The sequence below is a fragment of the Alligator mississippiensis genome, chromosome 2 (assembly GCF_030867095.1).
Source record: "Alligator mississippiensis isolate rAllMis1 chromosome 2, rAllMis1, whole genome shotgun sequence".
Classification (NCBI taxonomy): Eukaryota; Metazoa; Chordata; order Crocodylia; family Alligatoridae; genus Alligator; species Alligator mississippiensis.
Window position 1 is genome coordinate 260183688 of NC_081825.1, and position 23562 is coordinate 260207249.

Consider the following 23562-nt stretch of genomic DNA (forward strand, 5'->3'; position numbering starts at 1 on the left):
TTTATTAATGGTTCTAATGGCCGTTATACAGTAAGATCACGCTGCTGTACTGCTTGCACTCAGCCTTACTAAAATGTCCAACGTAATCTAACCTAGATAATGGGTATGGGATATGGTGGAAGAACAATTCCCTGAAAAACAAAATACTTGCAAGCCGACCTAGAAGGGAGCTATATGGGTTTTCATTAAGTACAGGTGCCCACTTGGCGCTCTTAATCGGCTTGCAAAAAAAGGAGCATTAAGCAGAATAGCATTAAATGAAACCAATTTTTTTTTGCTGCCAGCTGTATGATGCCCGTGAGCGTTATAACGAAACTCGCTGAGCGCTAAGCGGAATCATGTATCAATGTAAAATGAGCTTTATAGTGAAAAAGTGCTAAGCAAAACAGAGTTGCCTGTATGTTGACATTGTAGTCTCTTCAGTGACTTAGAAAAGGACTTTTAGCTTTCTTCCAAGAGGGGGGCATAAGTATAGCTGAAATGCTTTAAATATAATTTATTTTTTATCCTGTTGAAAATAGCTACTTCAGACTTATATTTTTAAGGACTAAATATTTCCACAGTGGTTGCCAGGTCTTTAGGGATAATGTGCAAGTTGTCATACAGCAGCTCCCAAGCAGAGGGACAGCATTAAATGAATGAGACATCCTCTCTTTCAGACAGGAACTTGTATGAGGGGAAAGGCCCCATTTCCCTTTCAGTTTCAAGCAGTTTGGTAAGTCAGGCTTGGAATGGTGGGTAAACAAATAGAGGTCAAATTTATCCAAATTGGTAATGAAATTAAAATGCTTTGCCTTTCTAAGATCTGAGCAACATACCAAGTATGGTTGATAAACTGTTTTCCAGATGTTGGAGTAGATGGTCTTAATGTTTTCCTTTGGACTTAATCTTGAATCTAGAAAACGCTCCTTTAGTGCCACTTGGGGTAAATGATAAAATAGTGAATGGTCTGTGTGATTTGTTGCCAAAATATACACACAAACTAACTACAGTATATATTAATGTGTAATATATACACATTAACTAACAAGTTAATTTTTTTTAAAGATGTTCTTTACATAGGGTCATAAGACCTGTTTCATTTAATAATTGAATTTAAAAAAAAAATTGGGCTTTATTCATCCTGGTATCTTGGTGAAGACTTGGCAGACTGGACCTAATCAGGTTTCCTAGATCTGACTTTCCTCTAAACTTAGCTGAATAAAATATTGTCAGCAATTCAAGGAAGTGAAATTGAGAGGCTTTAATTAGTGCTGCATTGGATGTACAGGCTTGATAGCTTACAAAATACATATATTTTCAATTTCCATGAAAGTAGATGCGTCTGCTACTTGGTCGTATTACTGTTTTCTAGGCAGATCAGTATATACTACGGAGCTTGCTTTCCTGTCATCACTGAATTTTTATCAGGGTATTACTGCTCTGACTCAGGTTAAATAATACTAAATGATTTGGGTCTCAAAGTGAAACTCCCTCCCCCCACTCCCAGCAACCTCAGATGTGCTCTTTCATTGGCTGTATGTAACGGTCTGCCTTCGTTCATCAAATTAAATTATTGACCAACCATATGTATTTTAAATCTGCAGCATAAATTTATCTACATGGGAATTCTTAGGAAAACTTAAGGTAAAAGTAAATGGGTGAAGTTAATCTGTATAATTTAAAACATGCAGGAATTTGTTGATGCTTCCATTTAGGAACAAAGGGGCTTTAGATCACTGTAGCTTAATCCTACCCTATCACTAACCTTCCGAAGAGGATTAAATAAAACTATCTAAGGCCACTTTATCCGTATGGGTAATTAATATGCTCTACCTGACGTGCATCAATTTTACACCTTTAATTGATGTACCTTTAATTTTCTTCAGAGTCCCTGTGTAGAAATGGCCTACAGTCTTTTAAGTTTGTTTTCTAATGTTTCATTAGCCAAAGCCTTCTGCCAAAATTTTAGAAGGAAATTGTTTATGAATAACTTCAGCTCTGTATATCAATTGGTACCTGTGTCTCGTGAAGACCCATGTCTTGGTTCCTAATGCTTAACTTCCTGATGTATTTTTAAATGAAATTGGAAATACATTTTTATGAAAGAAAGCATTAATTAAAGAATGGGTGGAAGGTGTGTAGAGCAAAATTCAACTCTAAGACTGGCTGGTTCTTAAATGGCTAGTTTATTTTTTTTATTAGTAGGATGGAAAATGTCATGTCTGTCGTAAAGAAATTGAGGTTGAAGTTGGAGACCTACGTTCAATTTCTGGTTTTGCTATAGTTGTCATCATGTGTGATTATGGGCAAGTAACCTAATATTTTTGTTTCTGTTTCCCATCCATAGAGTAAGAAGAATATTTGCCTACTCAGTTGTGTTTGAGGTGCTCAAACATTCTGCTAATAGGGAGCTACATGAGTACTCAAGTCAATATTAGAACAGAGATTTATGGACTTTATCTGAGAGTGTACTATTGCTCATAATTTAGAGATGAATTTTTTTTTTTTTTGCTTTATATGAAACCATTATTCTCCCACAAGGCTTGTTCAGGTTGCCAACTTATACTAAGCAGTAGAAACTAGTTATATGGTACTATTTAAAGAATTCATGACTATGAAATGTAGTCTCAAGAATTTTAGGGTGTTTTCAGTTCAGAAAATATTATTTTTTGGAAACAAGTTGCCAGCTTACTTGTAGCCATATCTATAAAAATGCAGAATCTGTAATAGCCTTTTCTGCAATGGAGTCCCTGCCTGAGAGATTTCACTTCACTCTTAAATGATAAATAATCTATTTGCTTCATGCATTTTATTGCAGATTATCAGTTTTTGTAAGTGTGACTGATCCTGTATGTACTACATAATGCAAAAATAGAGGTAATACAAGTTAAAAGATAAAGCAGCAATTCCTTACTTCTTGTCAGGCTTTCTCAATACAACAAATAATGATGCTTATTTAAAATTCAGTTTCCCTGTTTTATTTATGTTTTCTTCAATGGAAATGCTTAAGGCATCTACCATAATCAGATAGTTTAGGGGGTTTTCATTGAAAACAAAAATGAACTACAAATCTTGCAATCTCTTCTGAGATTGTATGACCTACCTGTAGGCTGGGTAACTCGGTTCATAAGGACTTGTGATTTAAAAAAAGCAAAAACAAAAAAACCTGTGCAAAATTCTGAAACTGATTTTGCCTTTGGAGAATATCCTGTGAATTCATAGCACAATACCCTCGCTAATCACTTGGTCTCCCAAGCCATTATATAAATAGCTGTGTTAATACCTATTATATAAAAGATTCACTTGATACAGTGAGCTATCCACAACGGACACACAAACAGATAACTAACATAGGTTTTCACCAATGAAAAGAATGGAAATAGGTTATCATACTCTCATCAGTTTCTTTTCAGAAACATACATCAGCACTGATAGCTTGATACTAGTGGTACTCAAATTCTATGGCCCTGCAGGCTAGGTGAGTGGTGCAGGGTTGGTCTATGGCTGGATTTCATGTGTGGGGTCAATCTGCAGGTAGAATCAGGTGTGCTGGCCCTGGGCACAGTGTGACCCTGTGCACACCAGATCTGGCCTGTGGAGCTCTATGGTCAGATGACATGGCTCTGCTGGCAGGAGATTGAGCACAGCTGTTATATAACATGACGAAAGGCATAATTGTGCTCTATGCAATGGCAGCTGCACTCAAGTATGCCTATATTTTACCCATCTTATCCAACTAGAACTTTTTGTAGTAGATGCTAGACAAAAATCAGAAAGTTAGAATTCAAGAGCTTTACTGGATAAATGTTAGTTGCCCACAAATACATTAAACTAAGTTTCAGCTTATATCCCAAAGGACAGAAAAAGAATTCAGTGAGCAAATTCTTGTTACTATTAATTAAATCTATTGTCCAGACACGCCTTTTTATACATTTTGTATATATGGGCAAAATAGCTGTTCTCTAAGCACTGATAGAGCAAAACCTTTGCTAAATTTGCAAATTAAATATTCAAACACAGTGTAGATATATAGAAATGGGGCTAAATCTTGAGTGAAAACTTCAAATACTGGTAAGATTCTAGGAAATAAGCCAGATTTGTTTTGTAAATATTTCCAAAAATGTGGGAGTCAATTGGAGCATCAACTAAAAGCAAAAAGTTGACTAACACATGTCCTCTGTCCTGCCTTCTGCCCGACATTAATTTTTGTTTCTGAATTTTGGCTAACAAAAATGTTTACTTCCTTCAAAACTTAGTAATTTTTCACAAAGATGCATTGTTCTAACTCTGTAGTTTATATGTTATCTCTATGGCAAAGCACGCAAGTAGCTGAAATGAGTGACAATTAACTGCAAAGAGAGATGAGCAAATTTCCTTTCTTTTCCTTTGATTTATGAAAATAAAGTTGGCATGAATGAAAATAGCTAACTGAGTCACAGGGTGCTATTAAATGAGCTTTTTAAAAAAATGCTGTTTTTGGTCAGACACTGTAGACTGACTAAGAAGACTAAATTAGATTGTAAGCTGTTTTGGGCAGGGACTGTGTCTTTCTAAGTACTTGTGTAGCACTTAACACAGTGGTTCTCAGCCTCGTCAAGGCACTCCTCATTTGACCTGAAACACTCCTCCATAACTTCTGTGAATTGCACAGCACCCCATTTCAAAAATGAATGTACTTATGACTGTGCCTACCTTCTTGTAGAGGAGGCAGGCCAGGATCAGCTTGACCCTGAGCCTGCACTTATTCCTCAGACCTGTTTATCTCTTCACACCTTGTAACAACACCCTTCAAAAAATTGTGGGGCAACCCAGGATGTCCCAACATCCTGGTTGAGAAGCACTGATTAAGCACTATGAAGACCCCACACATCCTGAATGGGGCCTCCAGGTGCTACTATAATAATAACTGGATGCTTATAAAACATTCGTTCATTGCTCTGCAGCCCTCAAAGTTTACACAAGCTGAGGATTTGTTGCAAACTCCTTAGGAGGTTGGGACAGATGCGATCATATTTTTAACAGTCTCATGTAAAATGTCCACAACAGATAAAGAACTCAGTTTATCTAGGTCATATAAATACCACTGAGCTAACTCTGCTGAGATACTACTCTGGCATGTCCAGAGAGCTGCATATTTCAAACATGCAAATAAATCATCACTGGTGATAAAGGTGTAGTTGTTTACGAGTGCATACTTCTGATTATTGTAAGTCACGTACTTACTTTCCCCATAGCGCTCAATCACAAGCATACATTTGAGGTGTATAAAAAAAATAAAAAAATAAATCATCTGTCCACATAATTGGCAGTTATGAAAAATATCAACTATTCAGTTTTTGCAATGTGCTTTTAGCATAATACTGTGTACAGAACAAACAAATTGCCAGTTGGGTATGGGTAACATATTGCCTAACCATTTGTGAAAAATAAACCACAAAAGTACATGCTTCAGTGGATCACATGGCAGAAGTATATGTTACAAGTTTTGACATTTGTGAGCATATTTACCATGTTTGCATATTTAAAATTTCTGTAATAGACCAATGTTAGTTTATATTTCCTGCATTTTCATTAATGTAGTGTTTTTGTCCACTGATAGTCACATTCCTTGTTTAATCATTACGAGAATCTGTGTGTTCTTTAACTTGAGAAGCGGAAGTCAAATGTAGGACACATTTTATGCCTAATTAAAAGTTTTCAACTTTGTCCTTTGGAAGTCAGCTATGAACAAATCCATTAACTGCTGCCTTTCAGTACAGTTCAAAGGTAATTGGGAGTGTGCTTACAAAAGAATTACATGTCTGGGACTTTTGGATATTTAACTTTTTCCATTTGTAGTATAAATTTGATTAATTATTGAAATCATGCTAAAAACGATACAGATGAGAGGTTCAAGGTACTTCCAATCAGAATTTTAACAGCTTCAACCTGACAGAGCAGATAATGCAACTTTAAACTGTATGTGAAGAAGTTTTGCTATGGGTAGATTCTGCTGCTGTGGTGTCTGTTTCAAAACTTATATATACTTCTGCTATGTGGCAGGGACACAGGTCAGATCCCACTATGACTTATTTGCTTGAAGTGAGGCAATCTTGAAATTCATGCTTGGTTATTACCTAACTCTGGCAGCACCTCAGATGTGTAGGCACCTCCCTGTTTGATTTTAAGGTTTAGTGGATGCCTAGATTTGTGCCTGTACATCCCCAGAATTACTCCAGTCTTGAGGGGCTCAGTTTGCTCTGAGAATGCACATACTCATCACATGTACAAGGATCAAGCACCTCAGAAAATATAGTTGTCACTGCCTCATTTTAAACCAGTGGTTCTCAACAAGAGTGCCACAGGGTGATGCACAATACTAGCGCTATTAGGCATGCAAACAACCACATAAGATAAACCCAGAGGGCATGTCCAGATGAGCGTGAATGAGCATTTCGCTGGGGACAAATAGCTGCAGCCTATAGCTGTTCTGCTGCTGCTGCTTGTCCCTGGGTAACACCCCTGCATGCACGCTCTAGTACACAGCAAGTTGCCCCACGTGAGCTAGGGGAGGCTGGGGCCAACAGCCTTACCTAGAGTTCTGGGGGCCTCCTGGGGCTCCAGCAGCAGCAATCCAGGCAGGCAGAGCATGGCTCTGACCAGCCAGGCTCTGGTTTCAGATGGTACATGCTGCTACCCCATGCACAGCCCTGCTTTTTTCTGCCACAGTATTTTTTGACACCGGGATCTCCTGCTGTCAAAAAAAACTACTGCACTACTAATTAGCAGCACAACACATAGGCAACTGGTAGGGGGTGCATGTGCCCCCCAATGGGGATGGTGCCCCCCCCCCCCCAACAGCTGACACTGATGCTGTCGGTAGGGCTCGTGCTTCCCCCTTCCTCCCCGGGCTGCTGCCATTGACAGCTTCTGCAGTGCCCCCCCAGATTCAGGAGGCACCAGTCACTCATGGCACAGTGAATGCATGTATGTGTGATGCATACAATTTGTGGTGCTACATACAGGCTGGCTGTACCACTTGTGGCATAGATTGGCCACCCTGAACCAAACTTGGTTGTTTGCTGCATTTTGTTTATTGATATATTCAGGAGGCCAATAGCATCAATAAAGTCCAGATCTTCACATACTTTATTTACCCATCAAATTCCAATTTCCATGCCTGAAGGGGGGAAAAAAACTTGTAAAGATGCTAGAAGAGACAGTCCTAACATCTGTTCCAGGATGCAGTGGATTGGGGAAGCTAGTCTTCTATCTGCCCCCAGCCATACAACACACTGAGTTAGTGAGGCCTAAGAAGGTAAGAACCAGGTTGTGGGTAGTTAATGCTTCTTTGTAGATGTATGGCACCTGTTGAGGTATCCATAGTTGTTTGGTAGCACCTATATCGGGGGCGGGCAATTATTTCGGGCAGAGGGCCATTTACTGAGTTTTGGCAAGCCATCAAGGGCCACATGGCAAGGGGCAGATAAATATTAATTTTCTAAATTTTTTAGGGGCCCCGTGGGCCGGATCAAACAGCCTGGTGGGCTACGTCCAGCCCCCAGGGCCGCATTTTGCCCACCCCTGACCTATATGAAGCTAAACAGATCCTGTTCTAAATCTTAAAGTATTGTAGATTTATTATCACTGATTTTGAGAGGTATTTTGACTGTTCTGACAATTTCTCCATGTTGTATCATTGCAATATAATAGCGTCATGTATAAATGTCCAATACAATATAAGGCAGTAATATGAAAAATGTGAGACAGGTTTACTTTTAAGAGGAACCATGATGCACTGCTCTATTCATGGTACTACCAAATCATATTATTCTAACTAAATGTATGTTGAGTCTTTGTACGGTTACCAGAGATCCTGGTTTTCTCTGTTTAAAAAATGCAAAATCTCTGATAACCCCCAAATATGCAATTAAAATGAAACACCATCAATATATATGTGTGTGTGTGTGTGTGTGTGTGTGTATGATGTATATGATATGTGTGTATGTATATGTATCAATTGAACTCAATGTTTTATTGATCTATTTCCAATTTTAAAGCAATTTGGAAGCCTACCAGTGCCTCAGTCACCATAATAAAATAAATTCTAGATACCTATACATTTTGGTATTTGATTCTGGGTTTTTTATCATGAAAAAATCAGAGCTCCCCCTACCCCGCAGTCAGGATGCAGGTCCAGGCCTCTCACTCACAAGCCAGAGCCCCCCAGCCCTCCTGATGACCCTCGCCTGCCCCATCTACAGCCCCCTGCCCTCCCCAGCCTTGCTGGAGTGGGCACCCAGCTGCTAGGGCTATGGGACCAGAGACCCAGGTCCACAGCCCCATGCCTCCTACAGCAGTGCTTGAGCCCTAGGTGTCACATGCCTGGGGGGTGGTGGCTGCTGCATTCCAAGTGGGAAGCAGAGCACAGAGCCCAGCTCCCCCTTTCCCATGGGCAGGACAGCCAGAGTGGAAGCCTGGGGGGAGGGAGGCTGCGGGCTCAGGGCTCCCTGCCCTGCTGTCCTTCCCTGGGCCCTCCGCAGCCCAGCAGGTGGGACCGGCATGACAGGGCCAAGCAAGGCCAGGCAGGGAAGCTCCTTGCTGCCACTACGAGCCCTGTGCCACCCTGGTGAGTTGCCCCTTGCCTGCTCAGCAGCAGCAAGGGGCACAACCCCATATTGCCACGCTTGCTGCTGCCAGGGCAGTGCAGGGCTCACACCAACAAGGAGATTCCCCACTCAGCCCCACTCTGCCCTGCCACACTGGGTCCCACTTGCTGGGCTGCAGAAGCCCCTGGGGAGGGCAGCAGAGCAGGGAGCCTGAGCCAGAAGCAAGCAGCCCACCCCACCCCATCTGACACTATGCACAGATCTGGGGGGCATGTGCCTTGCCTCCCCCACAGGTACATGGGCAGTGGCAGGGAGCAGCCCCAAACCCCTTCATCCCTCAGACGAGCCACCTGGGGCACTGTCCCAACTCCCCACCTGGGCCCTGAGGCCACACAGGCACTGCCTGGCTGGACAGTAGCCCCAGCCCTGCCCAACTCCCTCCCTCAGTATGGGGATCTTAATCCCACCCCAGTCCCCAGATTTACTGGCGGGAGCTGCTCTCCAGGCTGCCTGGTGGCCATGTGCATGTACATGCATCTAGCACCCTCTGCCTGACTGCTCTTCTGTTCCCCCCAGCCCCATGCAGGCTGGAACTCTGCCTGCCTGCAGAGAGCTCTGCAAAAGTGGCGAATCTACACGTTTGTCTGTTAAAATGAGAAATCCTCATTTTTCTCAGTTGAAAGGGGAAATCCATGTTTTTACATGAGAAACAGGAAACCAGGATCCCTGATGATTACTCTTTACAAGCACATTCTGAATTTTATCAAATGTTTCTGGCTGGATAATGGGATCTGAGATGTCAAATAGGGGTTGTCCCTTAAAACTCGATCTGGAAGTCACCTTAATGTCAATACATCACTATGTAATATAGGAGGCAGGTGTTTGATGGATCATGTTTTATCCACTTAAGTGACTAACTGAGGTGCTAAGCATCCTTAATTTTCATTAAATTCAATGGAATTTGGGCAGGTTCATCATTTCTAAGGAAACATTCAGCATCTGTAATGATCAGGTGCTTGGTTTCTGATGGGAGAGCAGACTTTGAAGAACTGCTGGAAAAATGCATTGGTTTTGATACTGATAATCAAAAAATTATATAAAAATAACCTAAAAGACACATCCATTGCATGTTCTGGTTGCTGGGGCCCTAGCACGTTAAGCCTTTATAGGCAACCCCGCTTAGCACTCCTAATTGATTCCAGAAAAACCGAGCGCTAAGCAAAATCCATTTCCCCATAGAAATTAATGTAAATAGAGATTAATTGGTTACTGGTGCCCCACCACCACCACCTCTCCCCACTCCCCCACCCACCTGCCAGCACTCCAGCCCAGGCCTGTGTGCCTGCTGCCCCGCTCTGGGCCCCTGCCACCCCTGGCACAGGTCCCACATTCATGCCCGGCCCCCCCTTGCTGCTTTTCATTGCAGCCGCCTCTTCCCACATCCCTTGCCTGCCCGCCGGCCTCTCTGGCCCCACTTCCCAGCCCGGGCATTGGCATTACTGCTGCTCCACTCTGGCCACAGGCCCCAGCTGCCAGGTACCGATGCGGGCCCAGCTCTTCTGCCACCTCACTCTAGGCACAGGCCTCTGCCAGCCCTGGTCCTAGGCACCGGCGCAGACCTCATGCTATTTGCCTCTGTAGCCGCCACTTCTCCCCACACCCCCAACCGCTCCAACCCAGGCACCAGTGCTCCTGATGCCCTTCTCTGGGTGTAGGCTTCCACTGGCCCCGGCACAGGCCCCACACACCAGTGCAGGCCCCATGTTCCTGCCACCCGCCCTGGCCCCAGGCACCAGCTTGGGTCCTGCGCTCCTTCCCTCTTTTGCAGCCACTTGTCTCCACCCCAGCCCCCAGCCTGCTCCGGCAGGATGTGTCAGCCTGGGCTCACGCTTCTGCCGTCCTGCCCTGGGCCCTCATGCCTGCCCGCCCACTCACTCATCTCCCACTCACTGCTGCCACCACTGCCGCCACCACCGCTTCTCCCTGCCCGCCTGTCTGCCAAAACTCCGATGCCACTGAGCGCTATAGCGAAACTGGCTGAGCGCTCAGCGGAATCGGGTATCAATTCTAAATGAGCGCTATAGTAAAATAGCAGTAACTGAAACCACGTTAAGCAGGGGTTGCCTGAAGTTGATTTTTTGCAAATGTTACCTAAAATAAAAAAGTGACTACTAATATTGGCAGGAGGTATGCAAATCAATTTATACAAGGAGTTGAGATGGACTGTGAACAACCTAGCTCAAAATCTGTTGAAAAATATGGTTAATATACCTCCCTCAACAATCCAGAAAATAAATCACAATTTTCACAAATGCACTGAATTGTTGAACTTCTGAGCTTCCCCTACCCAATCTTCCTCAGGCTACGTACAGGAAAACCCACCTGCTTTTTGGTTTCTAAAAGGCCTCAAACTTTAGTGGGAAGTTAGTGTATCTGTATTCAAAATACTATAGTCCAGTTATCAACACTTAGTTAATTATTAAGCCTATGTATGTGATCAGGATACCTGACTCTGCAAATTGTGGAACCTGGCTCACTTCTGCTTAAGGAGAGACTGAAACCAGAGGGAAAATGGATTCACAGGTTTATTTTTCAATGTTTTGTTAGACTTATAAATTTAGAGTGGATGCATCTGCTAAATGCATGTCAATCGAATTTGCATCATTTGAATATGTTCTAGATTTACTCTTTTCTAGCATTATGGAATTTTTAGATAAGATGATTTTTCTGCTGGTAATTTCATTTTTAACGAGTCTGCAGAGTGAAAAGGTACTTTCAAAGTGGAAAAATTGTGGCGATCAGGAATGTGCAAGTAAGTATAAACTTGTTGTTTCTTAGTAAATGTTGTGTCCATGTACAATCATTACAAATCATAAGGTAGAAGACTGCAATTTGAAAGATAATGTGGAACGTCTAAATGCTTTAATGCATTGTTGTTGAAGTATTAGTTTTATGAGTGGTTAACCTATATGTATTTTTTTTAAAAAGGAGAAATATATGTTATACAAATATGTTGAAGGTCAAAATTTAGCAGATATGCTTATTACCATTATACTCAAAGCTTGGAGCTAAGAGTTTTCCATGAGTTTCGGCCAAATAGTCAACTTTAAGAAGCCTTAAATTTTTCAAAATCATTTTTCTCTGAATACAAACATTTTTTTTTTTAATTCCGATAGATACATCTGTAAATGGAGAATAAATATAAAAATTATGCAGGTGGCAAGAATTTCTTAGGGGGATACTGTTTATTGGACCAACCATGTAGCTGGGATAAAGTTAGACAAACTTTTGAATTTAAGATATTCTTTGCCAGGTCTCTGATCACAGGAAGCTATGCAATAATCATATTTAGAGAACACTTATGGCCCTGGTCAGCAAAATGTTTTTACCTGATTTTCACATTATAAGTGATTTTACCTGATTTTCACTTTTCATTTTTTTTCAGTCTTTTTTGTCAGACATTGCCAGTGTATCCTTCTTTGTTATTCCTGCTATGATATGAATTGCAGGTCAAAATTGGTTTAGAAATAGGGCAGAAAAACTTTTAAAAATTTTGGGGGGAAAGTATGCATAGAGGATTATGCAGGAGATTCTAAGGCTTGCCACGGCATCAGAAATAGGCAGTGATAGAAAATGGATAATTTATAGAAAAGCCACCTCTGTCATTATCATTGTGAAATCTATCTTAGTCGCATCTAACCTGGAGCCAGTTTCGTAGTTTCACAGTAGCTAGGGTCAGGAGAGACCTGAACAGATCATCTAGCCTGACCCCCTGCCACAGGCAGGAATGATTGCTGGGTTCACAAGACCCCAGACAGGTGATCATCCAACCTCCTTTTGAATTTGCCCAAGGTAGGGGCAAGGACCATTTCCCTGGGAAGTTGGTTCCAGATTTTGGACACCCTGACCGTAACATATTGCCTTCTGATCTCTAACCTAAACCTATTCTCCATCAGCTTATTACCATTGTTCCTTGTCACCCCAGGTGGTGCTGGGGAGAAAAGGACTCTACCTATTTGCTGTTGATCTCCCCTGAAGAGTTTGTAGGCAGCCACCAGGTCCCCCCTCAGCCTCCTCTTGCTGAGGCTGAACAGGTTCAGGTCCTTCAGTCTCTCCTCATAGGGCCCATCCTGCTGCCCTCTCACCAAGCTGGTGGCCCTCCTCTGAACCCTCTCCAGGCTGGCCACATCCCTTTTGAAGTGTGGCGCCCAGTACTGGACGCAGTACTCCAACTGCAGCCTGACCAAAGTCGCATAGAGGGGGAGTATCACCTCTCTGGACCAGCTTGAGATGTACCTTTGGATGTATGACACGGTATGGCTGGCCTTGCTGGCTGCGGTCTGGCATTGGCGGGTCATGTTCATCTTGGAGAGAATAATGACTCCAAGATCCCTTTCCACCTCTGTGCTTTCAAGAAGGGAACTCCCCAGCCTGTATGTATGCTGTGGATTCCTTCTCCCAAGGTGCAGCACCCTGCATTTGTCTACATTGAACCCCATCCTATTCTCGTTTGCCCACTTTTATAGTTTGTCTAAATCTAGTTACAGCCTCTCTCTCCCTTCAAGTGTGTCCACCTTGCCCCACATCTTAGTGTCATCAGCAAACTTGGACAGCGTGCTGTCTCCTAGTTAAACATACCCAGGTTTTTTAACTTTCTTAGCTGAGAGCCTAGCCACCTTGTTAAGCAAGCTAAGATTTGTAAAAACAGGTCCCAATCAAGCTGTACTCTGCAAAGTAGATCTTCACACATGCATGAAGGTCTACTAACTTCAGTGGCATCCATACAGTAATAGGTTTTGGCATATGCAGAGCAGCTGGTAAGATTTTTGGCTTTGACTTCTATGGAAACAGGATTACATGAATGTTTTAGTTTTGTGAAGCTTTCTATATGAGTAAATACATATAGTGATACCATCATAAAATATATTTTATTCATATAATAACAAATGTTAATGTTTTTCTAAGTATTTTTCATGTCCACTTTTCAGTGTGCTGAATTGTTTAAGAGTTGTTATAGTTACATTTTGTTCTCTTTTTACATATATTCAGCTGCAATGAGCAGAGTCCAAGCAAATAAAGACTACACCGGACCTGACTGCCGGTATCTGAACTTCAAAGTTGGAGAAGAGATCATTGTGTACTCCAAACTTTCAAGAAAGCAGACAGATTTGTGGGTAGGAAGTGTAAGTATTTTATTTTGAATTAATTTCACCATAACTAACTCAAACAAATAATAACTGGAATATTTTGGCATGTGTCCCATTTAGCATCACCCTCCCGCTGATGCTCTAAGGCTTTGTCTGTGATGAACTTAGGGTATATATAAACTGTATCCCCAGCATGGCAACAGAAAGACTTCCTTGTCTCATTTCTGGTTTGGCATGTATAAGTGGTAACAAGTAGGTTGGGTGTGCTCTAGAGTGTCCCCCTGCCTCCTCCCCCCAAGAACACCGAGTACATCATATAAACATACCCTACTATTTCTGTCTGTGTTCCCAAACATGCTGGATCATCCTCAGAGCCAGCCAGCATTCAGGGCTGGTCTGTGTCTGGTGCAGGTGCCACACAGTGTGTACCCTGGACTGACCTCCTGTGTTCCATGCAAGCACCCACCGCACACCAGACCAGCCCCACACAGGTTGGTCCAAGACCCACAGGCCAGATCATAGGGCTCCACAGGCTGGATCTAGCCTGTTGGCCATATGTTTGATACTCCTGATATAATTAAAAGACAGGTGGAATAGACAAATTCCTAGAGCATAGGAAAGTAGGGCTGAAGGGAGCATGTGAGGTCATATAATCCAGCCGCTACTCAAGGCAGGATCATCCTCAACTACACCATCCCAATCAAGTGTCTGATCTGGGTTCTGTTCTCATCTCAGTCACTCCCAATGTGACTTTATGCACTTTTCACTTTATATAAAAGGGGATTAATAATCTGCCTCTCAAAGATGCTGATGAAACTTAATTAGCTAATGTTCAAAAAGTAGTGTAAGGCCTTGAGTGGGGGCTGGACTATATGATCTCATGGTCCTTTCAGCCCTGCTTGAACCTATGCTTGTTAGTCTACTATGTGTTATATGGAAAACTTCTCATCCCTGGCAGTGCCCTCAAACACACTATGCTGGATAGGTTGCCTCCTACATCAGAATTTGTGTAGTCACATCCAAGATAATTAAAACAAGGCATTATTTAGCCTGGCAAAGTTCTGCAGAGAAAGCAGCTAGTTTAGGACATTTAAAGCATAGTTTTAAGTTAAAGCAAAACTCCCACAGAAGTTATCAAGCATTTGTCCTGGCACTGTCACCAGAACAGCTAACTAGTTAAGAATGGGAGAGCGGCGAGGAGTGGGGGCAGGGCAGCAGCTAAGTTCTAATTGTTGTGTGTGAATGAGCTGAGAAAATGGATTGAAAACAAATATGTTAAAATTGCTCCAAATTTAATGCTGCTTTATCTAAATGTAAGTGTATTCACACCTTAAGTCATTGGACTTAAGACACCCTGGATATGTGCCTGAATTTGTTCCAATCCAATTTCTGTTAAATCCCTTTAAGTAGAGCAGAATTATCCAAAGTGTGGGGCATGCTTCCCTGGGGAGATGCAAAAGGTTCTTAGGTGGGGCACATGCAAATCATAGCCACCAGTTGTCACTGACTGCCACTATGGGGAAACAGTAGTGGCAGTTGAAGTATGGAAAGTATGACAGTGACTGGCCCTACTACTGTGGGGTGTAAACCAATAAATCTTAGGAAAAGTTGTTAGTAGAGCATGGCCATCCACTCATGTCTAGGGCTTGTTTCTCTATTAAGCACAGTTTGGTCATGTCTCTGCATATGATCTCTGACCATCTAGTTACTGGATAGCCTCGAGGTCAAACTGACCTCGTCATTACTTGGCATCTAAATTGAACTGAACTTAGCTATGTTTGCATGATTTTCTTTGGCAATTTGTTATTTATCTTTTGCAGTGTTCCCACCGTCACAATCTTTTTGAATGTAGCCAACCCCACACCTTGATTTCACATCCTTTTTTCTAACATTTATTTTGTTTTGAAAATCATTCCTGCTGTCTTTAAAATGTTCTCTACTGCCTGCAGCCTTCTGATACCTGTTTCATTTACTTCAGCTACTTTGAGCCCATATAATAATACTGTTAGTATACTGATTTGATTAATTTACTCTTTGATAACAACCATAATGCTTTTATCAGTCCTCAATTTTGTCAGTTTCTGTGCTGCACTTATAACAAAGATGCATCCCTTTTTAACCTTGTTCTTGATGGGACTATCAGCACAGATGAAGTTTCCTAGGTATAAATAAAAATCTACTCGTTCTGTAATTTTAACACTTGGGCACTTCAGTACTTCAACAGTTGTTTCTTTTCCTAGACACAACCACTTATTCTTCTTGCCACTTGTTGCAAGTCCAAGCTTACTACACCGCTTTCAAACGTAGAAAATAGTTTATCATTAATGCAAATGTGTTCTGTGACATTTTATGTGATGTCATTTGCATCATTGAACACACTTAACTCTACATCACCCAATGTCAAACCCTCCAATTACCTCACATTCTTAATATCAAATGGTGGCTGCAGTGGTGGCAGTTCCTTGAGGTGAGGATAACAATCTTCCAGTATATAGAGAAGTCATTGGCGAGTCTGTAAATGACTGAGGGGGCCAATCTGAGATCTGCATGTTTAACTGCAGTTGTGGCAAATAGTTCTGGAAGGAAGGAGTAGATCCCGGTGATACTGAGTCACAGCTGTTTCCCTTTTTCTCTCTCATCTCTCTCTCTCTCATCTCTCTCCTTCCATAGTAAGGCAGGCTTGCTCAAAATGATTGATGCCTTATCATACATCATGGTGCCACTGGGGACAATTCAGTGCTTGAGTCTCCTGGGTACTGATGTTAACATCACATTTTTTCAGATTGGCCTTCAAGTTATCCTTGAATCATACTGACTCCATATGGAAGTCTATCAGCAATGAGATGCAGAATAATACAATGTAGTTGGCAAAGAGTGTTGGTACGATCACACATCCTAGATTGACTCCAGTTCTAATAGCGAAGGAGACTGTTTCTGAGCCATCGCTTAGGATAGTTGCTGTCCTGTCATTGTGAAAAAGTCTGATAATAGTAACAAATTTTGGCAGCCATCCAAATCTCAACAGGACCTTTCATAGGGCCTCTCTGTTAATTGAATCCAAGGCCTTAGTCAGGATAATGAAGGCCATATAAAGATATCAGTGTTGCTCTCAGGACTTTTCAACAGACAGTGGAGCTGTCTTTAAAGAGTATAGTGCCATTTTTGGACCTCAGAGAGATGGTTTCTTGTGTTCTTGGCCCATAGATAGCTTTGATTGTGGTGAAGAAACTCTGTATATCACTCTTCCCACCACTTGTTTTTTGCTCTATTTTTAACTCCGCATCTTGGCTTTAATGTGGCGATGAATATCTTGTTTCTGTTTGGATTTGATGTCATTCTGCCAAGCTTTGAAGGCTCTCCTTTTTTGGCAATGAGAGCTTAAGTTTTCCTGTCATTCTCATCAAATCAGTCCTAATGTTTCTTTGTAGAGAAGATAGCTTGTGCCTAGATATTCTTCATACACATCATGGATACCTTTCTTGAGGCTTTCCCAGTGATCAATGGTGTTAGGATTGTCAGGGAGGATGGGAAGGTTCTCACTGAGGCACTGGTTTTAGCAGGGTCTTTCAAGCACTTGATATTGAACTCCTTGCTTGGTTGCTTGTTTGGTTTACATTGTTTTGGGGTAACAAAAATGGACCTGATGGAACATATCAAATGATAATCCATCCAGAAGTCATCTGTGCTGGTCATAGCTCTGGATGTCGCGATGGTCCTACACATGCACTGTATGATGTAATCAATCAGGTGCCAGTGTTTTGAGCTGAAATGCACCTATGATGTCTTCTATTTGTTGCTTTGGTGGAACAAGGAATTCTTATAAAATATAAAAATGTGGAAAAAGCAACAATAGTATTGTTCTTCCTTGTCTTACACCTAACATCCTCAGGGAATCTATTTTGAAACACCTAGAGGAGAACATCCATTGCTGTCCCCCAACTACAGAGCCTGTCACCTTATCATAGGAGTAAATCAAATTGGTCAGGTATGACTTGCTTTTGCTGAATCCATGAAAAAGTGATTTGGAATAGCCAGCATGGTTTCATCAAGTCATGCCTGACTAACTTTCCTTCTATAAGGTGACAAGCCCTGTGACTGGAGGGGGAGCAGTGGATGTGATAAACTTTGCTAAAGTTAGGATATTTGACACTATCTCCCACAACATTCTCATTAATAAGCTAAGGAAATACAGCCTAGATGAAAGTACTTTAAGGTGGATACATAATTGGTTTAGATCACTGTGTTCAATGTTCAATGGCTCAATGTCTAGCTGGGAGGAGGTATCAAGTGCGGTTCCTTAGGTGTGTGTCCAGCATTGTTTAATACCTTCACTAGTGATTTGGATGATGGGATTGAGTGCCTGCTTAGCAAATATGTGGATGATACCAGGTTGGGTAGAGTTGCAGACATTCTGGAGGGTAGGGCTAGGATCCAGAATGACTTGGGTAAATTGGAGAAACAGTTAAAAATCAATTAGATGAAATTCAACAAGGACAAGTGCAAAATCCTGTAATTGGCATAGAATAATTATACGCAGAACTACAAACTGGAGAATGATTGCTTAGCTTGCAGTACTGCAGAGAAGGACCTGGCGGTTACAATGGACCATAAACTGAATTTGAGCCAGCAGTTTGCTCTGGAATCAAGGGGGAAAAAAGCCAATAGCATCCTTGGTTGTATTAATAGGTGCATCTCCTGCAAACCAAGGGAAATTATTCTTCTGGTTTATTTGGCACTGGTGAGGTCTCACCTGGAGTATTGTACCTAGTTTTGGGCCCCGCACTTTAAGAAAGATGTGGACAGATTGGAGAATCCAGCAGAGAGCAATAAAAATGGCCTGGGAAACATGACTTATGAAGGCTGGAACAACTAGGGTTATTTACAGAGGTGTAGGAGGTTAGTTCTGCATCTGGGCAGCCACAATGCACAAGGCAGCACTGGCTGCTGCTGTGCTGACAGTTGTGGCTGCTTTTGTGCCCCATAAAAAGGCAGCACCCCAGCTCTCCACCCTGTTACATTATTGTTTATTTAGTCTGGAGAAGAGAATACTGAGGAGGATTGGATAGCATTCTTCAAATGCTTAAAGAGTGATTATAAAGAGGATAGAGAGCCTTTTCTCTGTAGTGTAGGAGACAGAATTAGGAGCAGTGGCCTCAAACTATAGCAAAGGAAAGTTAAATTGGAGATCTGGAAGAACTTTCTTCCTATGAGAGTGGTTAAATATTGGAACAGGCAACCTAGAGAAGTTGTGGTCTCTATATCCATGCAAGTTTTCAAGAGCAGGTTAGACAGACACTTGACTAGGATGGTTGAGTCAGGGATGATCCTGCCTTGAGCAGCTGGCTGGATTAGATAACTTTCGGAGGTCCCTTCCAGCCTTGCTTTCCTGTGATCCTAGCATTGGCTTGGACTAGTTGACTAATTTTCCACCAATTCTTTTGCCACTATAGAAATCTTAGTACATAGCTTTTATAAGTGCATTATTTTGTCAGGAATTATATGCGATTTGACTATGTCGCAGGGCACCTTATTGCCTGCTCCTAAGAGAGGAGAAACTGCCAGGGAGAGAGCCCTGGCAGAACCAAGCGAGCACAGCTGCGGGTTGCCGGAGCAACTAAGGGGAGCCAGCTGCCTGTAGGGGGCAGGGCCTGGCCCTTATAAAGCCCAGGGCCGAAGCCAGGCTGGCAGTTCTCTGCCAGCAGCCAGAGAGGCAGGAGCTCCCTCAGCCGAGATATGGGAAGGAGCCTGAGTTGCAAGTACAGCTCATGATAGCCCTAGAGGCTTGAGCTATGATAATGAGTTATGGCCATGCGGCTTGTGGTTATGTTAGAGCCTAGGGGCTTGTGGTTTTGCGCTGTGTTTGTGTTATTACACCCGGAGGCTTGGGTGAGACTGTAGGGGTTGGAGGAGGCCTCAATCACAGGGACCCCAGAGAGTGTGGGGTGCCCTAGCGCCAAGAGGGCGCATTATTTTCATAGCGCCAGGGAAGGCGCCGCTTGCATGCCAGTGCGTGAGCAACTGGTGGCGAGGAGCGCGGCCAGTGGGTCGTGGGCGCAACCCGTAGGTTGCGGACGGGGACCTAGACCCCGGATTGCGTGTGGGGGAACATAGACCCCGGCCCCAGGAAAGGGGCAGTATTAGTGAGTAGCCCAGTGTGGGCACGGTGAGTCCCAAAGAGGGGGAGTACCATTGTACATTATTGAGTAGCCCAGCGTGGGCACGGCGAGCCCCAGAGAGGGGGAGCGCCATACTGAGCAGCCCTAGAGAGCGGGGCCATATCGAGGAGCCCGAGACGGGCATAGCGAGGCTGGCCGCAGGCTAGTGCGGTAACACCCCTCAGACCGAGGCAGGGCACTGCGGTTGCCCCGAGAAGACAGGGAGTAGCAGCGCGGTGAGCCAGGGTCAGAGAGGGTGCCTGTGCGGTTGGCCCATAGGACCGGAGGCCCGCTAGAGAGTCCCTGAGCGGAACCACACCGGCAGGGGAGGCCCAGAGTGGGCAAGACGAGAGTTCCAGCAAGAGGCTGGGCATGAGAGAGGGAGCTCAGAGTGGGCCACATTAGAGAGGAGGCCCGGGAAGCGGGCGTACAGACTGAACAATGTCCATTACATCTGCGAGGCTTGGGGCGTGGTATTAGGGGTTGGTAGGAGCCACGCATAGCCCACAAGGCTAGGGTGTCCGGGGAACACCCACCATATCGGGAGACCCCCAGGGGGTCCGGAAGAACCGCGGGGACAGAGGTCCCAAGTAGCCGTGCCCAGGGAAAACACAAGGCAGCCTCCCAACATTATATTTACCATCAAAGACGTGGTGGGCGAGAATTAGAGGGTGTCTTGGGCCAGCCTGACACGGAACGAGGGACCTCAAGGAGATCACGGCCCTCCGCAAGGACCCCGCCATGACAGACTGCTTCCCTTAATGCTTCCCTCCAAATTGAATCAAATGCCTCTGTAATGTTGATGAAAGTGACTTACATCCCCCAAAATGTTTGTTTTTGCTTGTAATGTTTTTGTGTAATGCTTTTATTCCTTCTGCTTTTTTAGATCTGTTTCATTGCTTATCAGCTTTTCCTTGTTCATGTGTCTGCTAGTATCTTACTACACTTTGTTTTTATTGCTGCTTCAAATATTTTCTGTTTCCTCTGTATTGACATTTATTCATTGTCACAAATTCAGGATTTAAAATATCCTCCAAGTGTCACTTTGCATACCTCCTTCATGGAGCTGTCCTTTCAAATTTGGTTCCAGTTGCAGCTATTCTTTTTTTTTTTTTACACATTGTTTTTCCCATAATTAATTCACTTAATGTATGATCACTTCCATAGATTTAAATGCAGTCTATACAATAAGGGTGCCTATAAATATATTCCAGGGGAAGTGGGGGAGAGGGCGTTTTAATTAGAGGGGCTCTCAGGAGCCCCTCTAATTAAAACACCTACCGTGTCTTATGTATTCAGTGCCCTGTGTTTTATAATGGTGGCAGGGGTGCTGTAACTAAAGCTTGTTTAGTGAGCTTTAGTTAAAATGCCCCCACCACCATTTTGAAACACTGGATGCTGAATACATGAGACACTGCAGAACATGTCTGAGCATATGTAAAAGTGCCTTAACTGTCTGTGCCTTTTACTAACAATAATGTGGTCAATCTGATAATTTCCATAGAACCATGTACATCATGAGAAAACCAACTACTGCAAATAATCAGATTATGCATATCACGGCAGGTTCTTAATTTTTCCCCACTATCAGTTGCTGTCCTGACACTGTGGGGTCTAACAGTATTAATTTGCTTACTATTTTGGTTTCCAACCTTTGTACTCATATCTTCTCTTATAATATCATAACTGTGCTATCCATCTTTTGATTAAACCCACACCTCTCTTCTGTTGTTGCTGTTTCTGTCAGTGCATAACAGATTAGAATCATGCATCCTTTGTTGAAGTACTGGTAAAATTACTATAACAATCTGCTCACACACTGCTTTCCAGTTGTTCACTAAGATAATTGTCTTCTTGTCCATGGCTAAAACGACTCCATCTCTGTGCTTCATTTCTCTACTTGAATGACAAGAATAAAAAGAAGTGTAATTTCCAACCATCGTCTCTTTAACCTGCTTATTTATTTCCTGCACAAAAGCAAGGGAAATTTGTCACCTCTTTAAACCATAGTTAAGGAATTTAATTATAAATTTTATAGGTAGAGAATTACTTTAGAAGAAGCCTAAATGATCATTATGTGTTGGCTTCAATAATATTTAAATAAACAAGCCCCAAAATTAACATTCTTCTTTTGTTATGGGTTTAGTAGTTTAAATTACCAGGGAATCCTGTACATACCAGTGACACTGATTATAATACATTTTATAAATACAAATAGCTCTGTATCAGATTCTTGTCAGAGAAACGATTTAGGGCTGGTAGTAGTTATTGAGGCTGTCCACTAATGTTATGTAGATATGATACAGTGAAGTATTTGGTTTTTCATTCATTATTAGTGCATGATTTTGCTCCCATTTATATCAATGGGAACTTGGCTACTGATTTCAGTGGGAGCTAGAGAAGATGGTTATTGCATATAGTATCACCTCAGGTGAAGCTGTGTTAGAACTAGGGGTGTGCAAAACAGGCTGTATTCGATTTGGATTTGGATTTGTCCCAAATCAGGGACAGTGATTTGATTCATTGATTCAGATCACTGTCCCGATTTGACTGAATCCGAATCTGAAGATTTGATGCTGATTCAGACATAGACACAGCCTTAAATGTTTTTCTACATACCTTGAGGTACCAGGCATGGCTTATGAATGATGCGATGGTGGGGCAAATGGAGCATCCCAACCCTGCATGCTCAGCGGTGAACCCGGAAGTGGACTGGTCCACTTCCAGGTCTGCTGCCTAGTGCGTGGGGGGGGGGAGGGGCACACCTCCCAGCTCAGTGATCGGCTATAGGGGGACCCTGGTTCCCCCCCAGACCCAGGAGGCATCAGTTGCTGAGCCAGAGAGTGGGGGCAGCGTGCTTCCCTTCAGACCCGGAAGTGGACCAGAAATGCTTCTGGTCCACTTCCGGGTCTGCTGCTGAGCACACTGGGGATCCCCCGCACTCCTATGGGATGCTCCATATGCCCCACCATCTCAGTGTTCATGAGTCACCTGGTACCTTGAGGTATGTAGAAAAAACATTTAAAGCTGTGTCAATGTCTGAATCATCAAATCAGTGGCGATGCATAAGGGGTGTATGGGGGTACACACGCATCCCCTAAGAGCACCAGTGCACCTCCTGACTGGCCACACTTGCCACTTAGGTGATGGGCAGGGGGGGCAGGTGGGAGCACTGGTGGCCCCACTGCAAGTGCCGGCCAATCCCTGCAGCTGCTCTCGGAAGTGGCTGCAGTGATCAGCTGTTGTGGGATTGGCTGCAGGGGATGTCCCCCCCAGTCAACAGGACTGGCCACAGAAGGGGGACATGTGCCCCCCTGACTAAGGCAGCACCAGTCGCCCATACATCACATTTTTTCGAATCTTTAGAATCTATTCAGAGGGTTCTGATTCAATTTGGAGAGTTTAAAGGGTCTCCTGATTTGATTCAGATTCGGAGATACAGCCACTGAATCGGGCCAAATCTCCGCCAAACTGAATCAGTGGCTGAAGCTTCGCATAGCCCTAGTTAGAACCTCTATTTTGATACTGCATGTGACATCTTGCGCCCTTCGTGCTGCACGGCCTGTCGGGGTGTAGCCCCTCCCCTCGACTCACCTGCCACGACTTTGATGACAAAAACAACTATGAGAGGGTTTTTTTCCCAGTAGAGATCTTCCCGGGGGGGCTCTTCTGATGGACGGCAGTACTTAC

General features: G+C 43.2%; 1 protein-coding gene across 1 annotated transcript in view; it reads left to right on the top strand.

Annotated features, from left to right (window-relative positions):
- The first annotated feature begins 11113 nt into the window (after positions 1–11113).
- Positions 11114–23562, top strand: part of MIA2 (MIA SH3 domain ER export factor 2) — a 75115-nt gene continuing 62666 nt past the window's right edge. The window contains exons 1-2 of the mRNA XM_014611302.3: positions 11114–11382; positions 13620–13753. Coding sequence (XP_014466788.1) covers positions 11214–11382; positions 13620–13753 — 303 coding nt within the window. The 5' untranslated portion in view covers positions 11114–11213. The remainder of the gene's footprint in view (positions 11383–13619; positions 13754–23562) is intronic.